The sequence below is a fragment of the Oncorhynchus mykiss genome, chromosome 7 (assembly GCF_013265735.2).
Source record: "Oncorhynchus mykiss isolate Arlee chromosome 7, USDA_OmykA_1.1, whole genome shotgun sequence".
In the NCBI taxonomy this organism is placed as follows: Eukaryota; Metazoa; Chordata; class Actinopteri; order Salmoniformes; family Salmonidae; genus Oncorhynchus; species Oncorhynchus mykiss.
The window spans coordinates 23,520,258-23,542,743 of NC_048571.1; the positions used below are offsets into that span (position 1 = coordinate 23,520,258).

Sequence of the window (22,486 nt, forward strand, 5' to 3'; positions counted from 1 at the left end):
ACTGTCAATACCATCAAATGAAGCAATTCTGCTGATTCTAGGTAGTTGGTCAAATGCCTCTAAAGTGACTGGAAATAGAAGCTTTTAGAAACAATTGCAGGAAATAGGAAGCAATTATTGGAAGCAGCGAGGTAAAAAGCACAGTCTCTGAGGAATCCTGAAAAGCTGAGGAATAAAAGCGCTTTAGGCATCAGAAGAAAGTAAAGTGTATGGTGCTAGCAGAGAGGCAGCCCACCTCAGCTTTAATCTGTGGCATTGATGAGGAAACCCTGGAATAAATCCTGTTTACGTGGCTTGCAACAAGGCCTAATGAAAGGCTATTTATTTGTCCCAAATGGCACCCTATTCCCTATATGGTGGACTAGTTTGACCAGGGCCCATATGGCTCTGGTTAAAAGTAGTGCACTGTATAGGGAATAGGGTTCCATTTGGGGTGCCTCATATATATTTTCAAAGGCTATACTTTGTCAGCCTCAGCGTAAGGCAGTCAGCTTAGTCTGGACAGACACAGTGAATACAGATCAGAGCTGAGTCTGCCAATTATTTCAATTCAGACAACAGTGGGTTGATCTATTGTTGGAGGTATGTTCTTTCTGTTCGCTTTAATTTGGGAGTGTTTGACAAAATAATGCGATTCCAACCGGGCATCCTAATGAAGCTGTTTCAGAATCCACGCTGAGGGACATTTTTTAACAAACCTACCGCAATGGTCAATCTTAGCGCTGGCGGGACTCCGAAATAGCCTAGTTCGTTAAATAGCCTGTTAAACATTTTCTATAGAATTCACACAGATATAGGGGCTAGCCCTACTGTAAGTTGTAGTCTGGACATGGACATGCCAAGCGTAGTCAATAAACTAGATTCAATTCACTAGGCTATTAATAAGCACTGAAAAGACAGGGCATAATCACATTTGAATGAAAACAAAACAACCTGTTTTAAATAGGCTAAGTCTGAACGCAGTTACAGGCACCATAATTGCTCCCCGTAGACGTATAATACAGCTGGTTTTGCGCACATCCAAACTTTTCACAGGATCCAATATAAAGAGAAGGGGGGGGGGTCCACTCACTGTTACACTGCTCGCAAACGTAACGTTTTAGAAACATCATGGAACCATCTTACAGATCCTTTTTGCACTTCTCCAGAAATGGAAGATTTCATTGCATTGCACTCGGTCATGTACGTTCTCTCCATAGACCCACGGACGATGAATCTTTCTAACGCGTTTTGTTTTTAATCCAATGAAACAAAAAAACAATATATCTGCTTTTTAAACCAACAGCAATATTTCTAAATAGGATCGGGTCATGATATCAGAAATCGCTTCTCTCGTTCCATGGTACCGTGTGCACACGTAGGCCTAAATGTCTTTAAGCATAACATTCGCACGTCTATACAAAATACTTGGCTCCTGTCAATTGTATCGTGGCTTATGTGCAAAGAAGATTCTCCCCCCCCCCCCAAAAAAAATGTGCAGTTGATATGGCATTATGGGAGGATTGAATAGTTTGGACGAGAGGCGCTCTTTGAAAATGGTGATGGATAGCCAACTGAAAAAGCAAAATGAAGTATGCAGGTATGTGAATTGTGAATGATGAAAAAGCATGAGGGCAAAAACCTCCAAAATACATTCAAGCACTCTCAGTAGACCATTTCAACCCTTTACTCATAGGCTAGTTAGATAACGGCCGGGATAAAATACGCACCTATTATACGCACCTACCACTTTTAAACCAGCCTAGATTAAGGGGAGGGTAGGCTACGCTTGGTCTTGAATCAAATTAAACTAAATTGGGGGGGGGGGGGGGCAATTGCTTTTTATGTTTCTAAACAGCAGAGGGAACACCCCCCTATCTACATCGATGGAACAGTAGTGGAGAGGGTAGCAAGTTTTAAGTTCCTCGGCATACACATCACAGACAAACTGAATTGGTCCACTCACACAGACAGCATCGTGAAGAAGGCGCAGCAGCGCCTCTTCAACCTCAGGAGGCTGAAGAAATTTGGTTTGTCACCAAAAGCACTCACAAACTTCTACAGATGCACAATCGAGAGCATCCTGGCGGGCTGTATCACCGCCTGGTACGGCAACTGCTCCGCCCACAACCGTAAGGCTCTCCTGAGGGTAGTGAGGTCTGCACAACGCATCACCGGGGGCAAACTACCTGCCCTCCAGGACACCTACACCACCCGATGTTACAGGAAGGCCATAAAGATCATCAAGGACATCAACCACCCGAGCCACTGCCTGTTCACCCCGCTATCATCCAGAAGGCGAGGTCAGTACAGGTGCATCAAAGCTGGGACCGAGAGACTGAAAAACAGCTTCTATCTCAAGGCCATCAGACTGTTAAACAGCCACCACTAACATTGAGTGGCTGCTGCCAACACACTGACACTGTCACTGACTCAACTCCAGCCACTTTAATAATGGGAATTGATGGGAAATGATGTAAATATATCACTAGCCACTTTAAACAATGCTACCTTATATAATGTTACTTACCCTACATTATTCATCTCATATGCATACGTATATACTGTACTCTATATCATCGACTGCATCCTTATGTAATACATGTATCACTAGCCACTTTAACTATGCCACTTTGTTTACATACTCACCTCATGTATATACTGTACTCGATACCATCTAATGTATCCTGCCTATGCTGCTCTGTACCATCACTCATTCATATATCATTATGTACATATTCTTTATCCCCTTACACTGTGTATAAGACAGTAGTTTTGGAATTGTTAGTTAGATTACTTGTTGGTTATTACTGCATTGTCGGAACTAGAAGCACAAGCATTTCGCTACACTCGCATTAACATCTGCTAACCATGTGTATGTGACAAATAAAATTTGATTTGATTTGATTTGAAATACGAGATTCACCGGCCAAAAAGGCATGTCTCTTCCATTGGCACTGTGCTTCATGGCTGGATAGGCTGTGCTTCCCCTCTCAAAAGCCTTGCCATTATCAACTGTGTTACCGTTAAGACCTGCTTTTTGTGAATCTTAAAACTCCTCATGACGTTTTGCTGAATTTTGCATGGTAAGTGAATGATGTGTATTAAGCCTTTTAACAGCACGAGATCAGTGAACTAAGCTAGAGGCTTTTCTCGTGTGAATTCCCCACTTTAAGACCAATCATACATAATGCAGTGCACCGCACAGATGATATATATCAACCTCATGGAACTATTGGCCCAATAATATGACCAACTTACATTGGGAGATCTGCAACTCCTCGGCCGATTTAATTTACCACAACCATGTGGAACTGTTTTAGGGGCCACATAAAGTATCCAAACTATTCCCATTTTACTGGCATGGCTACATGATAAAGTGTGGAGACGTCTATAAGATGCCCTGCAGGTATCATAAAAGACTTGAAAGGCTCTCTGGCTTTTTCCTCACCATTGTGTGTGAATTCTAACCCTGTAGGCTTATCTCAGTTTACCCAATGTGTGCCTGTACACCAAGGACACAGATTAAGACCATTTCAGGGTAACAATCAGAGATACATTCATTTGATGTATGTCTATGGTAATAACTGAGAGGTTGACATTAAAAACATGGCCGCTCGGGGGTTCATTTTGGGGGCATGGTGTACAGTCCTGTATGCAGAGTACACACGGTACACAAAACATCTGGAGAGGTAGCTACAGTACATGAGGTTTTACAGGTGAGCTTTTTGTGTCGGTCACAGTAGCTACAGTCCAGATGACACTTTGATGAAAGCAGTGTAGCTTTCTACAGCTAAACATGGGCATTTAATGATACTGTATGCACTGCATCAGAGCCACAGAGTGCGCAGCATTTCTTTCCTAAAGTGATTTCACAGTAGCTTCAGTGCCGTACCTGAAGTTTGACAGGTGAACTTTGCGTGTGGGTCACACATTCTGCTGGTGCCTTCACAGTCTGCCTCGTCACTCCCGTCCTCGCAGTCCTTGTCCCCGTCACACCTCCAGCGCTCGGGGATACAGGTGCCACCGTCGTCCCGGCAATGGAACTCATCTCCGCTGCAGTCATCAGCTGATACCGAGGCTATAGGAGAGACAGAGGTTCAGAGAGATAAACATACATTGACAAATACGGAGTTGAGGTAGGGCTACGCACTTCAGCAAACAAAGTACTTATTTCTTCGGTAAGGGCTATTTTTACAAGGACAGATACTGTGCATCTCAAACCCACATTCCTAACCGCATCCCCTGAAGTGTGATGAATAGCATCCCCATTTCAAAGACTATATTGAGCATATCCTCTGACTACACTATACTTTCACAGATCTAAGACTTGAATCCGAAGGGTGTGATTCCCGTAAGGCAGATAGAAGAATGAGAAGTTAGTGTGTTTTTCCCTCACCTGTCCCAGTGCAGGTGGTGTTCTCATCACTGTTGTCCCCACAGTCATCGTCCCCGTCACAGGCCCAGTGGTCAGGGATACACTTCCCACTGGCACACTGGAATTGGGCACTGGAACAGGCATGGACACAACCCACCTCGTCACTACCATCCCCACAGTCATCATCTGGGTGAGGTGGAAAGGGAGAGGGGGAAAGGATGGGGAGATGGGAAAAGGATGGAAGACAGGGGGAAAGGATGGGGAGAGGGGGAAGGAGGGGTGAAGGAGGGGGAGAAGGAGAAGATATGGGGGAGAAGAGAAAAGATGGGGAAAGGATGGAAGAGAGGGGGAAAGGATGGAAGAGACAGGGAACGGACGGAAGAGAGGGGGAACAGATGGAAGAGAGGGGGAACAGACGGAAGAGGGGGAACAGACGGAGAGAGTGGGAATAGACAGAAGAGAGAGGGAACGGACGGAAGAGAGGGGGAACAGACGGAAGAGAGGGGGAACAGACGGAAGAGGGGGAACGGACGGAGAGAGTGGGAATAGACAAGAGAGGGGGAACGGACGGAAGAGAGAGGGAACGGACGGAAGAGAGGGAGAACGAACGGAGAGAGGGGGAATGGATGGAAGAGAGGGGGAATGGACGGAAGAGAGGGGGAACAGACGGAAGAGAGGGAGAACGAACGGAGAGAGGGGGAACGGACGGAAGAGAGGGGGAACGGATGGAAGAGAGAGGGAACAGACGGAGAGAGTGGGAATAGACAGAAGAGAGAGGGAACGGACGGAAGAGAGGGGGAACAGACGGAAGAGAGGGGGAACAGACGGAAGAGGGGGAACGGACGGAGAGAGTGGGAATAGACAAGAGAGGGGGAACGGACGGAAGAGAGAGGGAACGGACGGAAGAGAGGGAGAACGAACGGAGAGAGGGGGAATGGATGGAAGAGAGGGGGAATGGACGGAAGAGAGGGGGAACAGACGGAAGAGAGGGAGAACGAACGGAGAGAGGGGGAACGGACGGAAGAGAGGGGGAACGGATGGAAGAGAGAGGGAATGGACGGAAGAGAGGGAGAACGAACGTAGAGAGGGGGAATGGATGGAAGAGAGGGGGAATGGACGGAAGAGAGGGGGAACAGACGGAAGAGAGGGAGAACGAACGGAGAGAGGGGGAATGGATGGAGAGAGGGGGAATGGACGGAAGAGAGAGGGAACAGACGGAAGAGAGGGGGAACAGACGGAAGAGGGGGAACGGACGGAGAGAGTGGGAATAGACAGAAGAGAGGGGGAACGGACGGAAGAGAGAGGGAACGGACGGAAGAGAGGGAGAACGAACGGAGAGAGGGGGAATGGATGGAAGAGAGGGAACGGACGGAAGAGAGGGGGAACGGACGGAAGAGAGAGGGAACAGACGGAAGAGAGGAGGAATGGACGGAAGAGAGAGGGAACAGACGGAAGAGAGGGGGAACAGACGGAAGAGAGGGAGAACGAACGGAGAGAGGGGGAATGGATGGAAGGGGGGGAGGACAGAAGGGAGATTAAGAAACAGTGTGAGAGTCACAGCGTGGTTCAGAGAAGGTGAAATGTAATCATCCAGCAAGCTGCTTCTTGAGAGTGCAGTTCCATCCCATGGCGTTTTCCCAGTAAGGAAAACTGGTTGAAATGATGCTGTTACAACCAGATTACAACCAATTCTGGTAGTACACTGGTTGTTGTAATGGCGCCATTTAAAATCAGGCAGTTTTTCCCACTGAGGTAGAAAATTGAACTGTAAAAAGAGAGTGTTCACAGAAAAATGCCACTCACCTGAGTCACAGTGCCATTTCACACTAACGCACCTTCCATTGGAACAGCTGAACTGTGTAAGGGGCTCACATGTGGCGAAATCTGGTAAGAAAGAAAGAAGAAAAATTTGTGTTATTGTTATAATACAAAGAGGTTCAATTTGGGATTTTTTTCTAACAAAGCACTTTTGATGACAGGAATTGATCAATTACGACTGTCCAGAATCACATAGGCCAGTAATTTACACAATGCATGCACTTAAAACCTCTGAAACAGTGTGGGTGAACATCTGTTATTATTACACATTAGATGCAGGAGACATTGGCACAGTTATGTGAGTTGGCATTGCCTTTGAATTCTGAAGTTTTAAAAAATTGGAGTGCGCAAAGTGTTTTTCAGCGCAGGCTTGAATTAGATTTAAGGAAGCCAGGCAGGAACTGTAATGACTGTGAACACTGTCTGTGTCTGTTTGTACTTGTGAAGCAGTTTCTAAGTAGCACCAGAGGTAACAGAAAAGTATCATTCACAGCTACATTATGTAACAGAAGGTTCAAATTGTCCTTGCCGATTGTTTTGCAGACTGTGTCCGACTGCCTGTTACTTTTCCCTCTTATCTAAAACAAGTGTAGAGAGGTGATATCCGATTACATTACTTTGGTTTAACAACTCTGTGGTGATGGTGATTTACAGTCATTTTAGATGTATCCTCGCCAGAAGAGGGTGTATTCACATTGTGGGATACCTGACCTGGGGAAAGGGTCCTTTGGAGTTCGTGCGCATGTGTCGTGGCTGTCTTTGAGTCTGTTTGAACTTGCATTTGTGTCTTCACTGACATTTTCAATCTCTCCCTGACCCAGTCTGTAATACCTACATGTTTCAAGCAGATCACCATAGCCCCTGTGCCCAAGAACGCCAAGGTAACACGCCAAATTGATTACGACCCCGTAGCACTCACATCTGTAGCCATGAAATGCGTTGAAAGGCTGGTCCTGGCCTACATCAACAGCATCAGCAGATTTACTGCTAATTTCCTGCACATCTATACATTTCACCATACGTTTGGCGAGAAATGTTTCCTGTTTTGAATATGATATCTGAGTGAGAGTGACTAACAAAATCCATGGGGGTACCCGGGTCTGTAATTTGACCATGATCACGACAAGGGGCTAATATAAAAAGATTAGCCCAACATGGCCAACTGTGTGACTGTCAGTGACTGACATAACAAGAGAAAAGCTGCTGATGCATACAACCAAATTTCAAAATTGCATCTTGTGTACTAACTCTCAACAGCAAGGAAGTGGGGGTTGAGCCAGGTGCCAATCCCTGATCTACATCTTTGAAAGCCCATGCATGCTATTGTTTCAGAGAAGGAAGACATAATTATCCCTCTAATGACAGGGAGAGTCCCAGCTATTTCATATTTTAAATATTAAAAGCCTTTCTCTCCATCGTCATGTTGTGTTGTCTGCTCCAGAGGTTGTCAGAGCGTGCCCAGAGGGTAGCCTACATACTAAATTGAATTAACATGATGGGTAGGTAAAATACAAGGCTCACAGTGGAATGACATAATGCAACGATAGAAAAAGTCTCAAAAACATCGCGAATGATTTCTGAAATGTTAGGCTAATGTTGATATCATTTCGATTTAAGTCAACCTATTCAAGTGGAAGGAACCAAAGGAGGGAAAAACCCATTGATTTGTCACGGCTGGAGTGTTAAGAAAATGCCCAGGCTAACATATCACGAAGAATGTCTTGTCCAATGGACTGCTTCATTCTAAGTAGTATGCCAGTATGAATAGCTCAACACAGCTGTGACTTTATTTCATTTTATTGAGCCTTTTAATGAAAACTTGTCCAGAAGCTCACCACAAGAGGCGGTCTCATCAGAGTGGTCCCCACAGTCGTCATCCCTGTCACAACGCCAGGACTCTGGGATGCATCTCCCGTTCTCACAAGAGAACTGGTCAGCTTGGCATGATCCCGCTGAAAACATTAATAGCAATAATAAAATAGCATTTTTATAACATTACTTTACTACACCGAAGTTCCCGTTAGAAAAGTTACGTTTTTCTATTCTATTACGCAACAGTAATATAGTGCTTTTCATTACCAGTATGGTCTTAATGAGTACTTAAATAAAGTGCATTGACTAGGCCTAGCCTATTTCAGTGAGTGAATCCACACCATTATAGTATGGGACATTTTTAAGTAATGTCTGATCTTTTACATTTACTGTTCATGTTCTGTAACATTTGATTCCGCATAGAGCTAGCAGGCCATGTGTGTTGCATATATTTCATTTTTTATTTAAACTTTATTTAACTAGGCAAGTCCGTTAAGAACAAATTCTTATTTAAAATGACGGCCTACTCAGGCCAAACTCTAACCCGGACGACGTTGGGCCAATTGTGCGCCGCCCTATTGTACTCCCAATCACGGCAAGTTGTGATACGGCCTGGAATTGAACCAGGGTCTGTAGTGACACCTCTAGCACTGAGATGCAGTGCCTTAGACTGCTGCGCCACTCGGGAGCCCTTTAGTGCTAAAAGATCTGGATTTGGTTTCTCCGTGACTGGTCGTCCTAGAGAATTGGCTCGCTATCTTACTCACAGTAATCTATTTATTCACAGAGATCAAAAAGTGAACGTTAAAAAAAAAAACTGAAACCGGGATATCATTCATATATAAATCGGCATTTTCTTTCTTATGGGATCATCCTATCCGTGTTCAGGATCGGCATTGTGTCAACATCTGGCAACTGAAACACCTACATTTCTCATCTACATCCCCTGACAAAACCCCCAGAGGAGGTGTGCATATCCTGGTCAAGTCTTCTGGATGGAGAAGATGATGAATTATCCCAGTGTATAGATACATTCATGATGTGCAGTAGCACGGAGGCCATTGGGAATCTTTGACATACGCGTCCCTCACCAGCACGGGAAATCATGCAGTAGTGCTTGTTTAAGTCGTGTAAGAGTTGTCACCTCCTCTCTGAGTATTCTCCAATGGCCTCTGCTCTGACAGAACCTCTCCCAAATGACTCTCTGGTTGGAGAAACTTGGAGATCACTAAAGTTTGTTCTACAACATGGAATCTGGCAGTTGCATCCTGGTCCATATGAGCTAGATGGGCCTCTAAGTAGAGCAGACAGCGGCATACCAGAGCAGGTGAAGTCGGACTCGTCCTCGTTGCTCCCACAGTCGTTGGTCCCGTCACAGAGCCACCTCTTGGGGATGCAGCGGTTGTTCAGACACTTGAACTGATCCGCAGGGCAACTACGATTATCTGTGATGATGGGCAAAAATGCAATCATATTAATGTGTTCGTTATTTGTTACTTTAACTTCTTATTTTTCTTTAGGTATTGTTCTTAAAACTGCATTGTTGGTTAAGGGCTTGTAAGTAAGCATTAAGTAAGCATTTCACTGTAAGGTCTATTTCACTGTAATACCTGTTGTATTCGGCGCATGTGACAAATACAATTTATTTTGATCATAGATATTGGATAGCTAGCTAGAAAGCATGACAGAAAAAGTCAGCCTTGCAATTTCAGTCTTGCATAGATGATGTATGTTGTTGATTTCAACTTAATGATTTATTCCTTTGGAATCAGTCTCTGGGACATGTCCTATTTTCCATAAATGCTAAATGATATGTTTTCTAACACGCAGAATAAAACCTACAGCAGATGTGCGGTTCCTCATCACTTCCGTCCACACAGTCATCGTCCCCATCACATTTCCAAGAGGCCTGGACACAACGCCGGTTCCTACACTGGAACTCTTCATTCCCACATCTCTGTGGCTCCCCGTGGTCCCCTGAATCACCCAATGTGGCTGCAAGCAAACACACACACACACACACACACACATCCACTTGCTGGCTCACCTTCACACTCCGCAGAACATATTCCTCAAAAGAGCCACAACTGATGAAACATTTATTTTATGTTATATGCTGGCATTGAAAATCAGTACTGGCATATTGAGTTCTACATGGGCATATCTTATCTGCTGTCATTTATTCCTATTGATTGCCTTGGTCATTGATGTGGAGTGTCAGGCTGAACGGGCCTTGTATGTTTGAGCAAGAGTGTATTCGACAGGGCTTACAGGAGCAGGTGAGGTTATTCGTGTCCAGGTACTGGTTGTCAGCGCAGGCACACACTCTGCTACCGGGAATGGCCAGACACAGGCTACCGCAGCCACCATTATTAACCCCACACGCATTGTCACCTAAAGATCAATTAGATAAACCAAAGTAGGCTAAATCCAATCACTGTTTTTGCAGCTGCAGCCTTTACAATGAAACATATTAGGAAGACAATAACATGACTCAAAACTGTAACACATATATATAATCCTAGTTACAATGATGCTATTATACCAAATACTATATTCAAAACTTTCATAGATTAAAAGGGCTTAATGTCTGTATTCCTATCCGCGTGCCAGTCAGAGCGACTGTTTACATGACTCAGCCAAAGGCAGAATCATCCAAACCCCGCTGCTATAAAAAGTCGAGAGCGACGACATCAGATGAAAACGGAACACTGTGTCTGACGGATCATTTGACGTCCTCCTTGATGTCGATGAAACTGTATTTGGCGAGGTAGGGATATGAAGAGTTTGTAAAAAAATATATATAAAAAAAAGGGGGGGAGGAAGGCTGAGGTAAAACAAGGCATATGAACACGCTGTAAAGGCTGAGGGTGGGTGGCACCCAGCTGAGTTCAGCGTTCCTTTCGAGGTAGTGAGAGACAGTACAGACAGGTGCATCAATGTGCCAACCAATGACTGTTATCATGACAACCCCCGCGCAGAGTCTGAAAACATGGCCGGGGTTACTATAAGTAGCTGTTAACGGATTAGAGTCGGTGTACATTTGCGGACAGTCTCAGCTTCAATTCTCATTGAATCAATCGTTGGTCTCTGTCTTTGTTCATGGCTCGCCCTCGGTGGCTATGAAGAGGTTTGGTTGTTAGAGAGGGATAGCACCAGACACGACTAAAATATGCCTGACCCCCTACTGTTAGGAGCCTGAGTGGCGGAGTTGTGGCACGTAAAATATGCTAAGGCCAGACAAAAATTGATTCACTGTTGAACGGATTTTCTCCCAAGAAAAGTGAGGCGAGCGAGCGAAAACATGCACAATTAGAAGCATCAACCTACATAGAGCAAGCGTGACTGAATTCAAGCCCAGTAACTTTGTTCACCGCATCATCCTTCGATTGTCGCGTCTGGCTGCCACGAAAAGCCCACGCCTGCGGATCTGCGCAGTGCGTGCGTACCACTGGCGATGTACTTTGCTGGACACGCTAGCTGTTCTCGGCGGCGCATCACCACTTCAAACGCATTCCGTCGTGGTGTTATTGGTTGGCCTTACTACTACTGGCAGTACTGGTAAAATGTAAGTTATGAATCGCAAATCACCATACAGCTGACACACTTCGATTTCATCAATCATTTTGAGTTCAATTTGGTTGTCCAAAATACTATCAGCTTGCACTGCGTCTTTGCTGATGAATGCCCTGATCTCTGGCCAGTCAATTGGTTAAATTACATTGTTGTTTCGTCTATTACTCGCTTCTAATAGATCTGAAAATGATGCAATAACCATGAATTTAACCGACTGTTTGTATATAATGAGGGACGTCCCACGTTTAACCTGGACACATAAATTAGTAGGAATTTGTGCTGGCTTCAGCCATGACTGTATGAGAGAGAAATGAAACATCTGCACGTCGCCTGCAGGTGCGAGCGTGTGTGTTTCACTGTCCAATCCGAGGCTTGAACATGATCTGAGCGTGTGATCTGAGAACTGTTTGGTCTCTTGGGCGTCAATTTGGGAAAGAATTAAGGGAGAGCGATAGTGATGAGCATTCCGGATCTTTTTAGTGAACCTGCTAGTTCGGCTCAGCTCACCAAAAAGAGCCGGTTCTTTTGGCTCCCAAACGGCTCTTTAAATAATAAATGTTTTCGATAGTTTGACTATGATTGGTGTTAAAACAACAACCATTCAAAATGAATACAATCTGAACAGCATAATGGAATATTGCACCATATCAAAGACAAATAAATAACAATTTACAAAACTGCAGCATCCCACAAATTGAAATAAATGTAAAAAAGGATGCTATTACACATGTGCATTTAAAGTATAACTTTTTTAAATGTATTTAAACAAAGTGCATATAAATATAACAATTCAAAACAATACAATCTGAACAACATAATAATAGAATATTGCACCATCAAAGAAAAATAAATAACAATGTGCAAAACTGCAGCATCCCACTTAAAACATTAAACTGGTCCCTCTTTTCTCTCTCTTCTTTATTGCCATGTTATAACCAGCAGCACACAGCAATGCTGACCATATTTAGCTTTTATGAGAGATTTGCATTCAGAAATGCCACCTGCCTCACTTTCGAGGGGCTGATGCGGTTTCTTCTCTCAGTAATTATTTGTCCCGTTTTCGAGAAGACCCTCTCAGAGGGAACGGATGTGGCCCCTAATGCAGATCTTCTCCAAAAAAGGATCGGACCTCTATTATGGCATCTGCTGAGGGATTCCTTCGTGCTGCATCCCCAGTTGCTCTCTCGTCAAACAGCATCCAAACAGCAGACGTTTGTGGCACTGCTGCTGGTGCTTCTCCTACATCTGATCCCCCTTCTTCCTGTTGCCCTGCTGCCTGAGCCAGCTGACTGCTGGGGCTGTCCCTCCCTGCTGCTGAGGTTATTCTTTGAAGAGCCTCTTCAATCGCTCTGGCATCACCGAAGGCTAACTTCTTAAACCTGGAGTCAAGTGCAGCGGTTTCTGATAGCACATGATTATATTCCATTTCTGTCCTTTTGTGAACATAGGGTGTCCATCAACTCTGTCACATGTCCTGTGGTTACATTTGCTTCTCTCTGGCGGCTGGCTGTGATTCACTGCAGACCCTGACACAGGAGTATCATTTTTGAGGCTGTCACATAGCTGAAAAAAGAGAACAGTGACTTATTAGTTCAGGTTCATGTTCTGTCTACTGATACTACATTCTCATCTACTGCCCATACACATATATAATACTGGATTAAATAATGATGTAGTAATAACTGCTTACTGTACCTCTCTCCACTGATCTCCACAGTGACCTGCTCAAAGGGTTCCAGGATTCTGCACACCTCCTCCACCACCTCCCATTCTTCTTGGGTCAGAGCATCAACAGGTGCATTGACAATGGCCAGGGTAGAGATGATGGCATCCTTTGACTCAAGAAACCGCTTCAACATATAAAATGTTGAATTCCACCTTGTAGTGCAGTGTTGTTTAGGCCTCAGCTCAGTCATCCCCATCTGGCGTTGTGTAGACTTTAGTTATTCAGCACCCACTGTGCTGCTGTGGAAGTATTCCACAGCTGTTTTCACTTTGTCCACAGTGGGCTTCATCACCTTCAGAGCATCTCTTACAATCAATGGATGATGGGTCCATTTTAACATTTTCATGGCTTTAGTTATGTTAACTTTATTGTCGCTAACTCAACAGACCACTTTTCTATCTACTTGCCATTCTCTGGCCACTCTCAACAGTTCCTCTGCCAAGTTCTCTGAGGTGTGTCTGTCACTGAACTCAAAGCAGTCCAGAAGACAGCTAGACATCGAACAATCTTCAATGAAGTGACATGTAACCGACATGTAAGAAGTGGTTACCCTTGATGTCCAGCAGTCAGTGGTAAGGCAAACTGCAGAAGCTTTCTGGACTCTTTCCCGCACTGAAGCCTGTGTGCTCTCATACAGTTGTGGAATAAGTGATTTTGAAAGGGTTTTCCTGCTTGGAATTGTGTACAATGGATTTAGACTATTGCTATAATTTCTAAAACCTCTGTCCTACACGATCGAAAATGGCTGAAAATCGGTGGCAATCATTTTAGCCAATGCAATATCAATTTGTCCTTGTTTTGCTACAGACAGACTTCGGCATAAACTGGTCCATAGACGACTGCGTTGCTGTGGGTCGCGGAGTAGGCCTATTTGACTGAGTGGAAACATCTCCACGTGTGGAGGTTCTGGCTCCACCACTATCACTAGCAGGCCCGCTAGTTTCTTGAAGCTCCACTACAGCTAGCTTCACAGTTGGGTGCACAGTTCGCATACGCCGGTGTAGGTTGTGCGTAGAACCGACTTTATATGAGATTTTGTTTTGGCAAATTCTACACTGTGCTCTAACATTGTCTACATTACTAAAATGCATCCAAATGCTACTGTGCTTCCGACTCATTTTCCAGCTGTTGTTTTCACAGCTGTCCTTCCTCTCTCTCCTCGGCTGCTAAGTGTGTGACTGAGTGAGTTGGCTCGGCCCTCCCTCGCGCATCTTTGGTTCATTGGTTGACACTGCGTGTCTGATTGACAGAAACAACAGGTGAGGCTGTTAGTCTGAGCAGACAGTCAGAACGAATGTGTGTGCGCTTGAGCATTTAGGTCTATATTATTTTAGTTATTTTTTCATTCTTTGAATTAGTTAATTCTATTAATTTAAATCTTTTGATTATTCAGATCTTATTTTGTATTTTTTTATTTCTTTTAGTGAACGACCCATCACTAGAGAGCGGACAGTGCATTATAAGCAAAGAGACACATATATTGGCCAAAAAATAACACCTGATTTTTTTTTCCCGGCCGTGTGGAGAAAGGTGAGGCGGTGGTGCATCTGTTAAACAGTCATTCAACTTTGTCCGGCGTAAAAGGGGAAAATCAAAAAGAGAATGTTCTGATGTATTTACTGTCATGCATTTCAAACCCCCTGGCTGGAGCAAAGTCCAAGTTTAGTACTTCAGCCATTCTCAGTGTTGTAATTTCATCAAAGGTCCTCTCAGTTCACCATCTCATCAGGGTTGATATACTGAAAAAACTGGTTTGACAGGGTTGAGATTCACAGGGATCCTGTACGTAATGAGTATGTCCCCTAGTCTCTGATATGTTTATATTACAAAAAAAGTGAGCCAGTCTTGTATTTAAATAGTTTTGGTGACATGACAATGATAGTGTGAGGGTGTATTTACCTTGCTGCCTTTGAGCATCGTACACAGATAGCCCAAAAAGAGGGGGTTTCTCGCTTCTCATAAGAGCAACCTGCCCTGACTGCAAGTCCAGTTGGAAAATAGAGGCATTCATGTAATCTGTCCAGAAAACAGAATTCTGGTGCAGGGAAATTCCAAAGGGATGGTTTAATTCTTTGCCGTTATACACCACCTTTGGATAAAAGAAACAAAGAACATGTTGGACAATAATTCGCAGTTAAAAGTGACTTTTTTTTTATGGAGTCATGTATTTGCAACCATACAAATGTTGAAAATAAATGTACATATTCAATTGATACTATGCATATTTGTTGATCAGTAGAAAAGAACACTCACTCATTTACTAACCGTTCTGTGGGTACCATCGAGGGAGATTTTCTCGATGTGGTCATAATAAGCGTCGCACCAGTACATGTTACTGGAGCCATGGTCTAGGGTGAGTCCGTTAGGCCACAGGATGCCTGAAGTGACAAAGTCCAGCCGGTGGGATCCATCCATCCAGGCTTTCTCTATCTTGCCAACACTATCGTTCACCTCATCCTCCTCCCAGTCTGTCCAGTACATCCAGCTGAAAACCAGAAGAAATTAATTATCAATGTGATGGTCTAGCATAGAGAGATAGATAAGTTAGCCCAAATAATCCGGGGCATCGGCCATCTCATCAGTAGCATGCCGTTGTAGGAAGGTCATACAGGCACGTGGAGGCCACACACACTACTGAGCCTCATTTTGACTTGTTTTAAGAACATTACATCAAAGTTGGATCAGCGTGTAGTGTGGTTTTCCACATTAATTTTGAGTGTGACTCCAAATCCAGACCTCCATGGGTCGATAGATTTGATTTCCATTGATAATTTTTGTGATTTTGTTGTCAGCACATTCAACTATGTAAAGAAAAAAGTATTTAATAAGAATATTTCATTCATTCAGATCTAAGATGTGTTATTTTAGTGTTACCTTTATTTTTTTGAGCAGTGTATATATATTTTTTTAGACATGACACCAAATGTGTGAATATCAAATCACTCTAAAGTTCCCGAAAAGCAGCAGACACTCTAGTCTGCTCTGAAACTGTTAAGCCTCTCATACCAGAGAGCAACACACTACTTACATTTTTGCCATTACATTTCACCTTTAAGCTCATTCTTATAATTAACTGACCGAAAAATGTGTCCAAACTCAGCTCCTTTCCTCAGATGGAGATTTAGGTCGCACTTTGTTGGCTATGCACATTTTCAAGGCAATGTTTCAGCATTTGCGGAGAGACCGCATTCAGGTAAATGCTGCATATGTCGTCTCAAGTGAAAATGACCTTTAAATGTCAAGCGTGCTATAACGCGGATCTACCACTGATCGGATTCAATCCCGGCCAGAGTCGATTTACTCAAAACAGTACCAAAATTGGGTCCTGGCATCTTACGTACGTACAAACCAATATCTATTGACACGTCACTACATAAGGAGATCTTATCAGGGTGTCAACTGTAAAAGACACACTCACCTGTGCAGAGGGTCCACCACGATCGCTCTGGGGTGAGACATATCTCCTTCTAACAGAGTTCTCCTTGTCTGTGCAGCCTTCTCCAATCTGGCAACGTTGATTGTTTTCCTGTAGCCGTCATTTGTCCAGTACAAGTTGTTCCCTATCCAGTCCACTGAGATCCCCTCCACGTTATCAAGGTCTAGGACAGGATGTGAGTCAAAAAAAAAATGTAATGCATAGAGTATGCTGTTGTTATCCTCTACTTGATCATCCCTGCAGGAGCGTAATCTATCACTGTCTCCAGATCCTCGTTAATGGAATCAAAACCCCAAAGCATTGTTCTAGAATCTATTGTAGCAGATATATTAATCACACACAACACAAAAGTCATGCAAAATAGTGCTGCTTACACAGAAAGCTTTTGGGTATTAGAGATTGACCTAATTCGGGGACCCAACTTTAAGACCTTTGAAAGTATGAATAACATATGATTTAAGTATGAATAACCTATGATTTGTTTGTGTACAGAGGTACATGCCAGGGATGTAAAGAAGACAAAGGACTTCTATACTCACATAATCCCAGAACTAAAATCTTGCGTAATTTCTTCAGATGCTCGATAATGTTCTGGGGGAGTTGTATGAGAAAATATACTAACGAGACTAGAGAAGTTTCCATCCCCTCTAAATGGAAACTCAACCAAAGCATGGGCCAAATTATATATATATATTTAACTGGGCAAGTCAGTTAACAAATTGTTATTTACAATGACGGCCTACCCGGGCTAAACACGGACGACGCTGGGCCAATTGTGCGCCGCCCTATGGGACCCAATCATGGCTGGATACAGCCTGGATTTGAACCAGGGACTGTAGTGATGCCCCTTGCACTGAGATGCAGTGCCTTAGACCGCTGCGCCACTCGGGAGCCCATTCCAAAATTTGAAAGATGCAAACTCCTGTGAAATTGTGATTTGTCCAAAATATCTGGGCACCAGAAGAGAGTTCCTCGTTAGTCGTCGCATCTCACAATCTGTTGACGACTGCTGTGACACAATCTTATGTGACCTGCGTTTGTCCACATGTGTTTAACCCTCACATAACGTGATTGGCATGATTCTCAATTCATTAACTTAAAAGGTGCTATTTTTTGTCAACATCTGGAATATCTCATCTCAAGGTCACTTGAAGTTGTTACCTAACAAACAGAACCATCTGAATGCACTGACCATCTTTAAGGATCGTTTTTCGATGGGTCCCATCCAGTCTTTGTCGGCCAATCAGAAAGCTGGTTGTGTCGGCAAAGTATATGTGGCTGGTCTCTGCATGGAAGCCGATCGCCCGAGGGTTTACAAGATTGCCAATCTGTACCATGTGCTCGGCCTCCGACTTGCTATTCAGGTCCAGGCCTCGGATGACACCGGGTCTCCCTCGTCCGTAGAACAGGAATACCTCATTCATAGGCTCTGCAGAGGGAGGTTATAATACATTATGAAGAGGGTGCTTATAGGAAGCGTTATGAATATTACATAAACAAACCACCAGCGACTAATCTTCTTTACCCTGAACACTGCCCGTGTGTAATTCATTTACATGATTCGCTTTTCTTCCAACCGACACAGGAAATTAAAAATGGTATCCTAAGACAAGAATAATAAGGTAATTACAATGACCTAAATTAAAGCAAGAATTCGGTCGGCTGATTAGACCTCGTCAAATCAATCAATCCCTTACTCCAAAACCGAGCCTGTGCCAAAGCAACGCTTGAGACAAAGTTAACGGGACGCATTGGAGCCGACCAAAACAAAGATGAATTTGGGCTTTTCACCAGTCATTAGCGATGTTGTTTGGGTTGACTAGATATGATGTTCAGGAGACCTGACAGAGGAGCAGGCTGGAGCAAAGAGTGCAGGCGTTTGGGTCGCGCGGGCGCTGTCACTAATTATAGAAGCTACTTTGCCTCTGACTGACACTATGGCCGTCAACACATGACATAATATGCCCTAATATGAACTTACTCTTGCAGGATTGTCTGTCACTTCCCAGTACAAAGCCTGTTCCACAGCGGCAGGATCGGGATTTGTAACTTCCGCTGAGCAGACACATGTGAGCGCATCCTCCTTTTCTTCCGGACGGATCGGGATCGCAGGCATGAGTCCTGACTGCAGAGAGAGATAGGAGACGAGGGTAGATACCAGACACACAACACACACACACACGCGCGTGCACACACACACACACACACACACACACACTCTCACACACACACACACATGCACGTGCACACACACACACACACAAACACACACACACACACACACAGATATCTTCTACACATGCAAGAAACACTATATTTTCTTTTTACCTGTTGGTTGGGTGAGTTTCTGGTAAACACGTATTCCCACGGAATTCTCCACGGTGGTTACAGTTTGAACCTCTGCTACGCTAAACCGATTTATCTGTAAAATGTCCGCTTTTGTCCCTTTAGATGGCTCGGTGCGAGTTGCAAACAAATAATCTTCAAAGAGTGATAATCCGTGGAGGTGCAGCAACTGGGAGACAAAGAGAGCAGTATGACAAGAGGAAGGATAGGCACGGTGCTATAGAGCAACGCTGGGCTGCATTTACATGTTTCATTCATCTCAACTTAATCCCCAGGTAAACACCTTTGCCCCCAGCAAGCACATAACGTTCTGAGAATCATATGTTTCTTAGAGCTCAGTGAGAAAGTGGTTGTCCTATGGTTGATTTTACATACAATATTCCAACCACAGGAGGTTGGTGGCACCTTAATTGGGGGGGGGGGGGGGGGGGGGGGGGGGGGCTTGTGGTAATGGCTGGAGTGGAATAGGTGGAATTCCATTCACTCCGTTCCTGACATTATTATGAGCTGTCCTCCCCTCAGCAGCCGCCACTGATTCCAACAATATTCTTGGAATGGCGCAGGATACCCAGCTAGCACATGACATTCTGAGAACCATATGTTTCTTAGGTGGGAGTTTCTGTACAATCAGCGTAACGTTTCCTCGTGGTTCTATTTACAGTAATGTTCTCAAATTGTTCAGAGAATGTGAAGAAACCATGTTTCTCTGTGGGAATTTCAGTACTTCAGCCTAATGTTTTCTACAGGTTTCCTCGTGGTTGTATTTAAGTCATGTTCTCAGAACATTAAGAAAACGTTCCATAAAACCCCCAAGAAAACATGAGTAGTATTCAAAGAAAGTTCTGAGCATGTTATTTAACACATACATTCCGTTCAGCTGTGTAATTGGCCACAACCTGATCCTAATAAGTGATTGTTTCCTTTGAAACGGGGTCTGTTTGATTCGACTAAAATGAACAGCTTCGTCTGAGTTAAATAAAACACGGCATGCTACACTAGCTGTTTTATCACAGTGGAATAATTCCACGGATAGAAAACAGAAGGTTTGAATGTCACCGATGAGAAAAAAGACGTGTGTTTGCATGTTCTATCTGTGCTTGGAGTTCAAGACAGTTAACCCAAAACTAAGCTAGCAGTGTCATTAAAAGTCTTATTTGAAACACGTTCTCAGAACATGATTTAATTACCTTCAAATAACCTATCGTTTAGAAAACCATAATAAAACATTCTCGGGAACCTTCCGGCAACCTGCAAATGTGTGTCCCCAGAAGAGGAAACATTTTCACTTATGGCTTTGTTCCCAGAACCAATTGGAAGCCAAATGTGCTAGCTGGGCCTGCTCCTCCACTCCATTGTAAATCCATTGGAAAAGGCTGTGACAAGGGGATACAGCAGCAGCAGAAATGTACAGTAGCATCGGTTGCATCTCTTTCAACCCTACTCCCTCTCTCTGTAGAGCAGAATAGGATGCCATTTGGGACGTAACCGCTGTCTCTATGTAAAAAAAGGGAGGGTCAAAGAATGTCCACACTCGGCAGAGTATCTACTCCACGACTTAACCAAAGGCTCTGTCACTTGGACTATCTTATTGAGTCCTCACAAACTACCCCTAAAGTGAGACCAACGGGCATGCCCGTTGGTAAAAATCGTATATGGTTTCTCTGAAGCAAAGCACGATTGAACATTGGAAATGGGCAGATCATAGGATAACAACTGTCACACGCTGTACTTACAGAGCTTTCATGGATAACAGTGTGCCGGTTGCTCCCATTGTAGTCCACCACTTCGATATAGTCCAGGACAGCATCTGCCCAGTAGACCAGCTTTCTAACCAGGTCCAGAGTAACAGCTGTGGGCTTCTCTATTCTGTTCTCCACTATCCTGGTCCTGTTGGTGCCGTCCATATTGCACCGTTCCAACTTGGCCGTACTCCCCGAATCCGTAAAGAACATTTTCCTGAAAAGCAAGTTGAATCCCAGGGTATAAAACTGTTTTTAATAGAATCCAACCACAATTGAGAATCAATGTGCAGTAGGCCTACAGTTTGGACTACGGATGGGAATGAGCTTTGTCGCTAACTCCGACACTTTGACATTATCACGTTGAACCTGAAACATTGAGTAATGTGCACGGTCCCATAAACAGTAGGGAAAAGGGTGTTGTGGAGAAATAAACTGTGGAATCACAATCGTCCTTGTAACTCCTATTTCACACGCCAGTCACATACAGAATTTATCACATGCAATGTTGTGCTGCAAATTGATGGTTTTCATTCAACCATATTTGAAAGCTCATTCGAACAGTTAAGTAGTGTTTTGTAATTAAATAAATCAATGCCACCAATCAGAAAGCTATTCTAGGTGCAGTCAACCAAATGCAACACGCCAATGACTTATTTCAGCATCAAGGCTCTTTTCAACAATGAGCTTCAGAACAGAAGTATGACTGCATGTAGAGTTCACCTTCACCCTTCACTTATTTTTGAAAAGATCCCGTATGATTCATCTATTAAAAACATATCAAACCTAAAATTACTAATTTGAAAAATGTAAATCGGTCTACGCAAAACAAATGTATCAGATCGTATCAGACTGAGACAATATCAGCTCTACGCTTTCCATTCATTTCGACAATCCAACTCCATTTTAAGCAGAACACTAAAACATTTTAAGTGAACTAAGTGAAATCCATTGAAAACACATGGAATCCTTAGATAGTACCTGTCTACATTCCTTTTTGTCATCTGACAGATATCATGGGAGTAGAAAGGGAGTCATTTTCCCCTGAAGGGGGAAACTAATGTATTGCCGATGATATCGCATCAATAATTGAACACATTGGTCCTGGAATATTACCCCTCTCACTGTGATGTTGTCAAAGCAGCTTTGTTGCGTGTGAGTGCAGTGAGTGGCACAGGAAGATAACACAATCTCCTAACAGCAACTGACTGCTAAGGTGCAGGAGCCACTTAAATCCGAGTCAGGAATACCACAGGTTTGGAAGTCTAAGCCTTAAAATAGACTGTCTCAAACAGCATCATATTCCCTATAAAGTGCACCTTTTTTTTCTTACCGAGGCCGATAGGGCTCTGGTCAAAAGTAGTGCACTATATAGAGAACAGAGTGCCATTTGGGACGCACCTCGTAGCTTCTTTATCAGCTGGAGGTAGCACTCGGGTTTTGATAACTGGTACAGCTCTGCATCACATACAGATACAGGTCTACTCAAATTGAGTTGTCAAATGTTGTGAGCTGAGTCAGTTTGATTTCAAGTAAAAAAAAAAAAAAACTTGAAATCAAAACCTTAAAACTATCAAGGAACCTTAAATCAAACAGAAACATATGTGTTGGTACCAGTACAACAGCTGATGGCAAGCTGAGGCATATTTAGACAGGAAAAACCTTGCATAAAATAC

At 43.7% G+C, this 22,486-nt stretch overlaps 1 protein-coding gene across 1 annotated transcript in view; it reads right to left on the minus strand.

The window, feature by feature from the left end:
• LOC110528816 (low-density lipoprotein receptor-related protein 1B) overlaps positions 1-22,486 on the minus strand; it is a 159,807-nt gene that overhangs the window by 127,136 nt on the left and 10,185 nt on the right. Inside the window, exons 6-19 of the mRNA XM_036984417.1 lie at positions 20,805-21,027; positions 19,054-19,240; positions 18,707-18,850; positions 17,918-18,154; positions 16,708-16,888; positions 15,555-15,774; positions 15,189-15,378; positions 10,259-10,381; positions 9,830-9,964; positions 9,307-9,432; positions 8,011-8,127; positions 6,161-6,241; positions 4,379-4,543; positions 3,875-4,060 (exon numbers count right to left, since the gene is read on the minus strand). Coding sequence (XP_036840312.1) covers positions 3,875-4,060; positions 4,379-4,543; positions 6,161-6,241; positions 8,011-8,127; positions 9,307-9,432; positions 9,830-9,964; positions 10,259-10,381; positions 15,189-15,378; positions 15,555-15,774; positions 16,708-16,888; positions 17,918-18,154; positions 18,707-18,850; positions 19,054-19,240; positions 20,805-21,027 — 2,315 coding nt within the window. The remainder of the gene's footprint in view (positions 1-3,874; positions 4,061-4,378; positions 4,544-6,160; positions 6,242-8,010; positions 8,128-9,306; positions 9,433-9,829; positions 9,965-10,258; positions 10,382-15,188; positions 15,379-15,554; positions 15,775-16,707; positions 16,889-17,917; positions 18,155-18,706; positions 18,851-19,053; positions 19,241-20,804; positions 21,028-22,486) is intronic.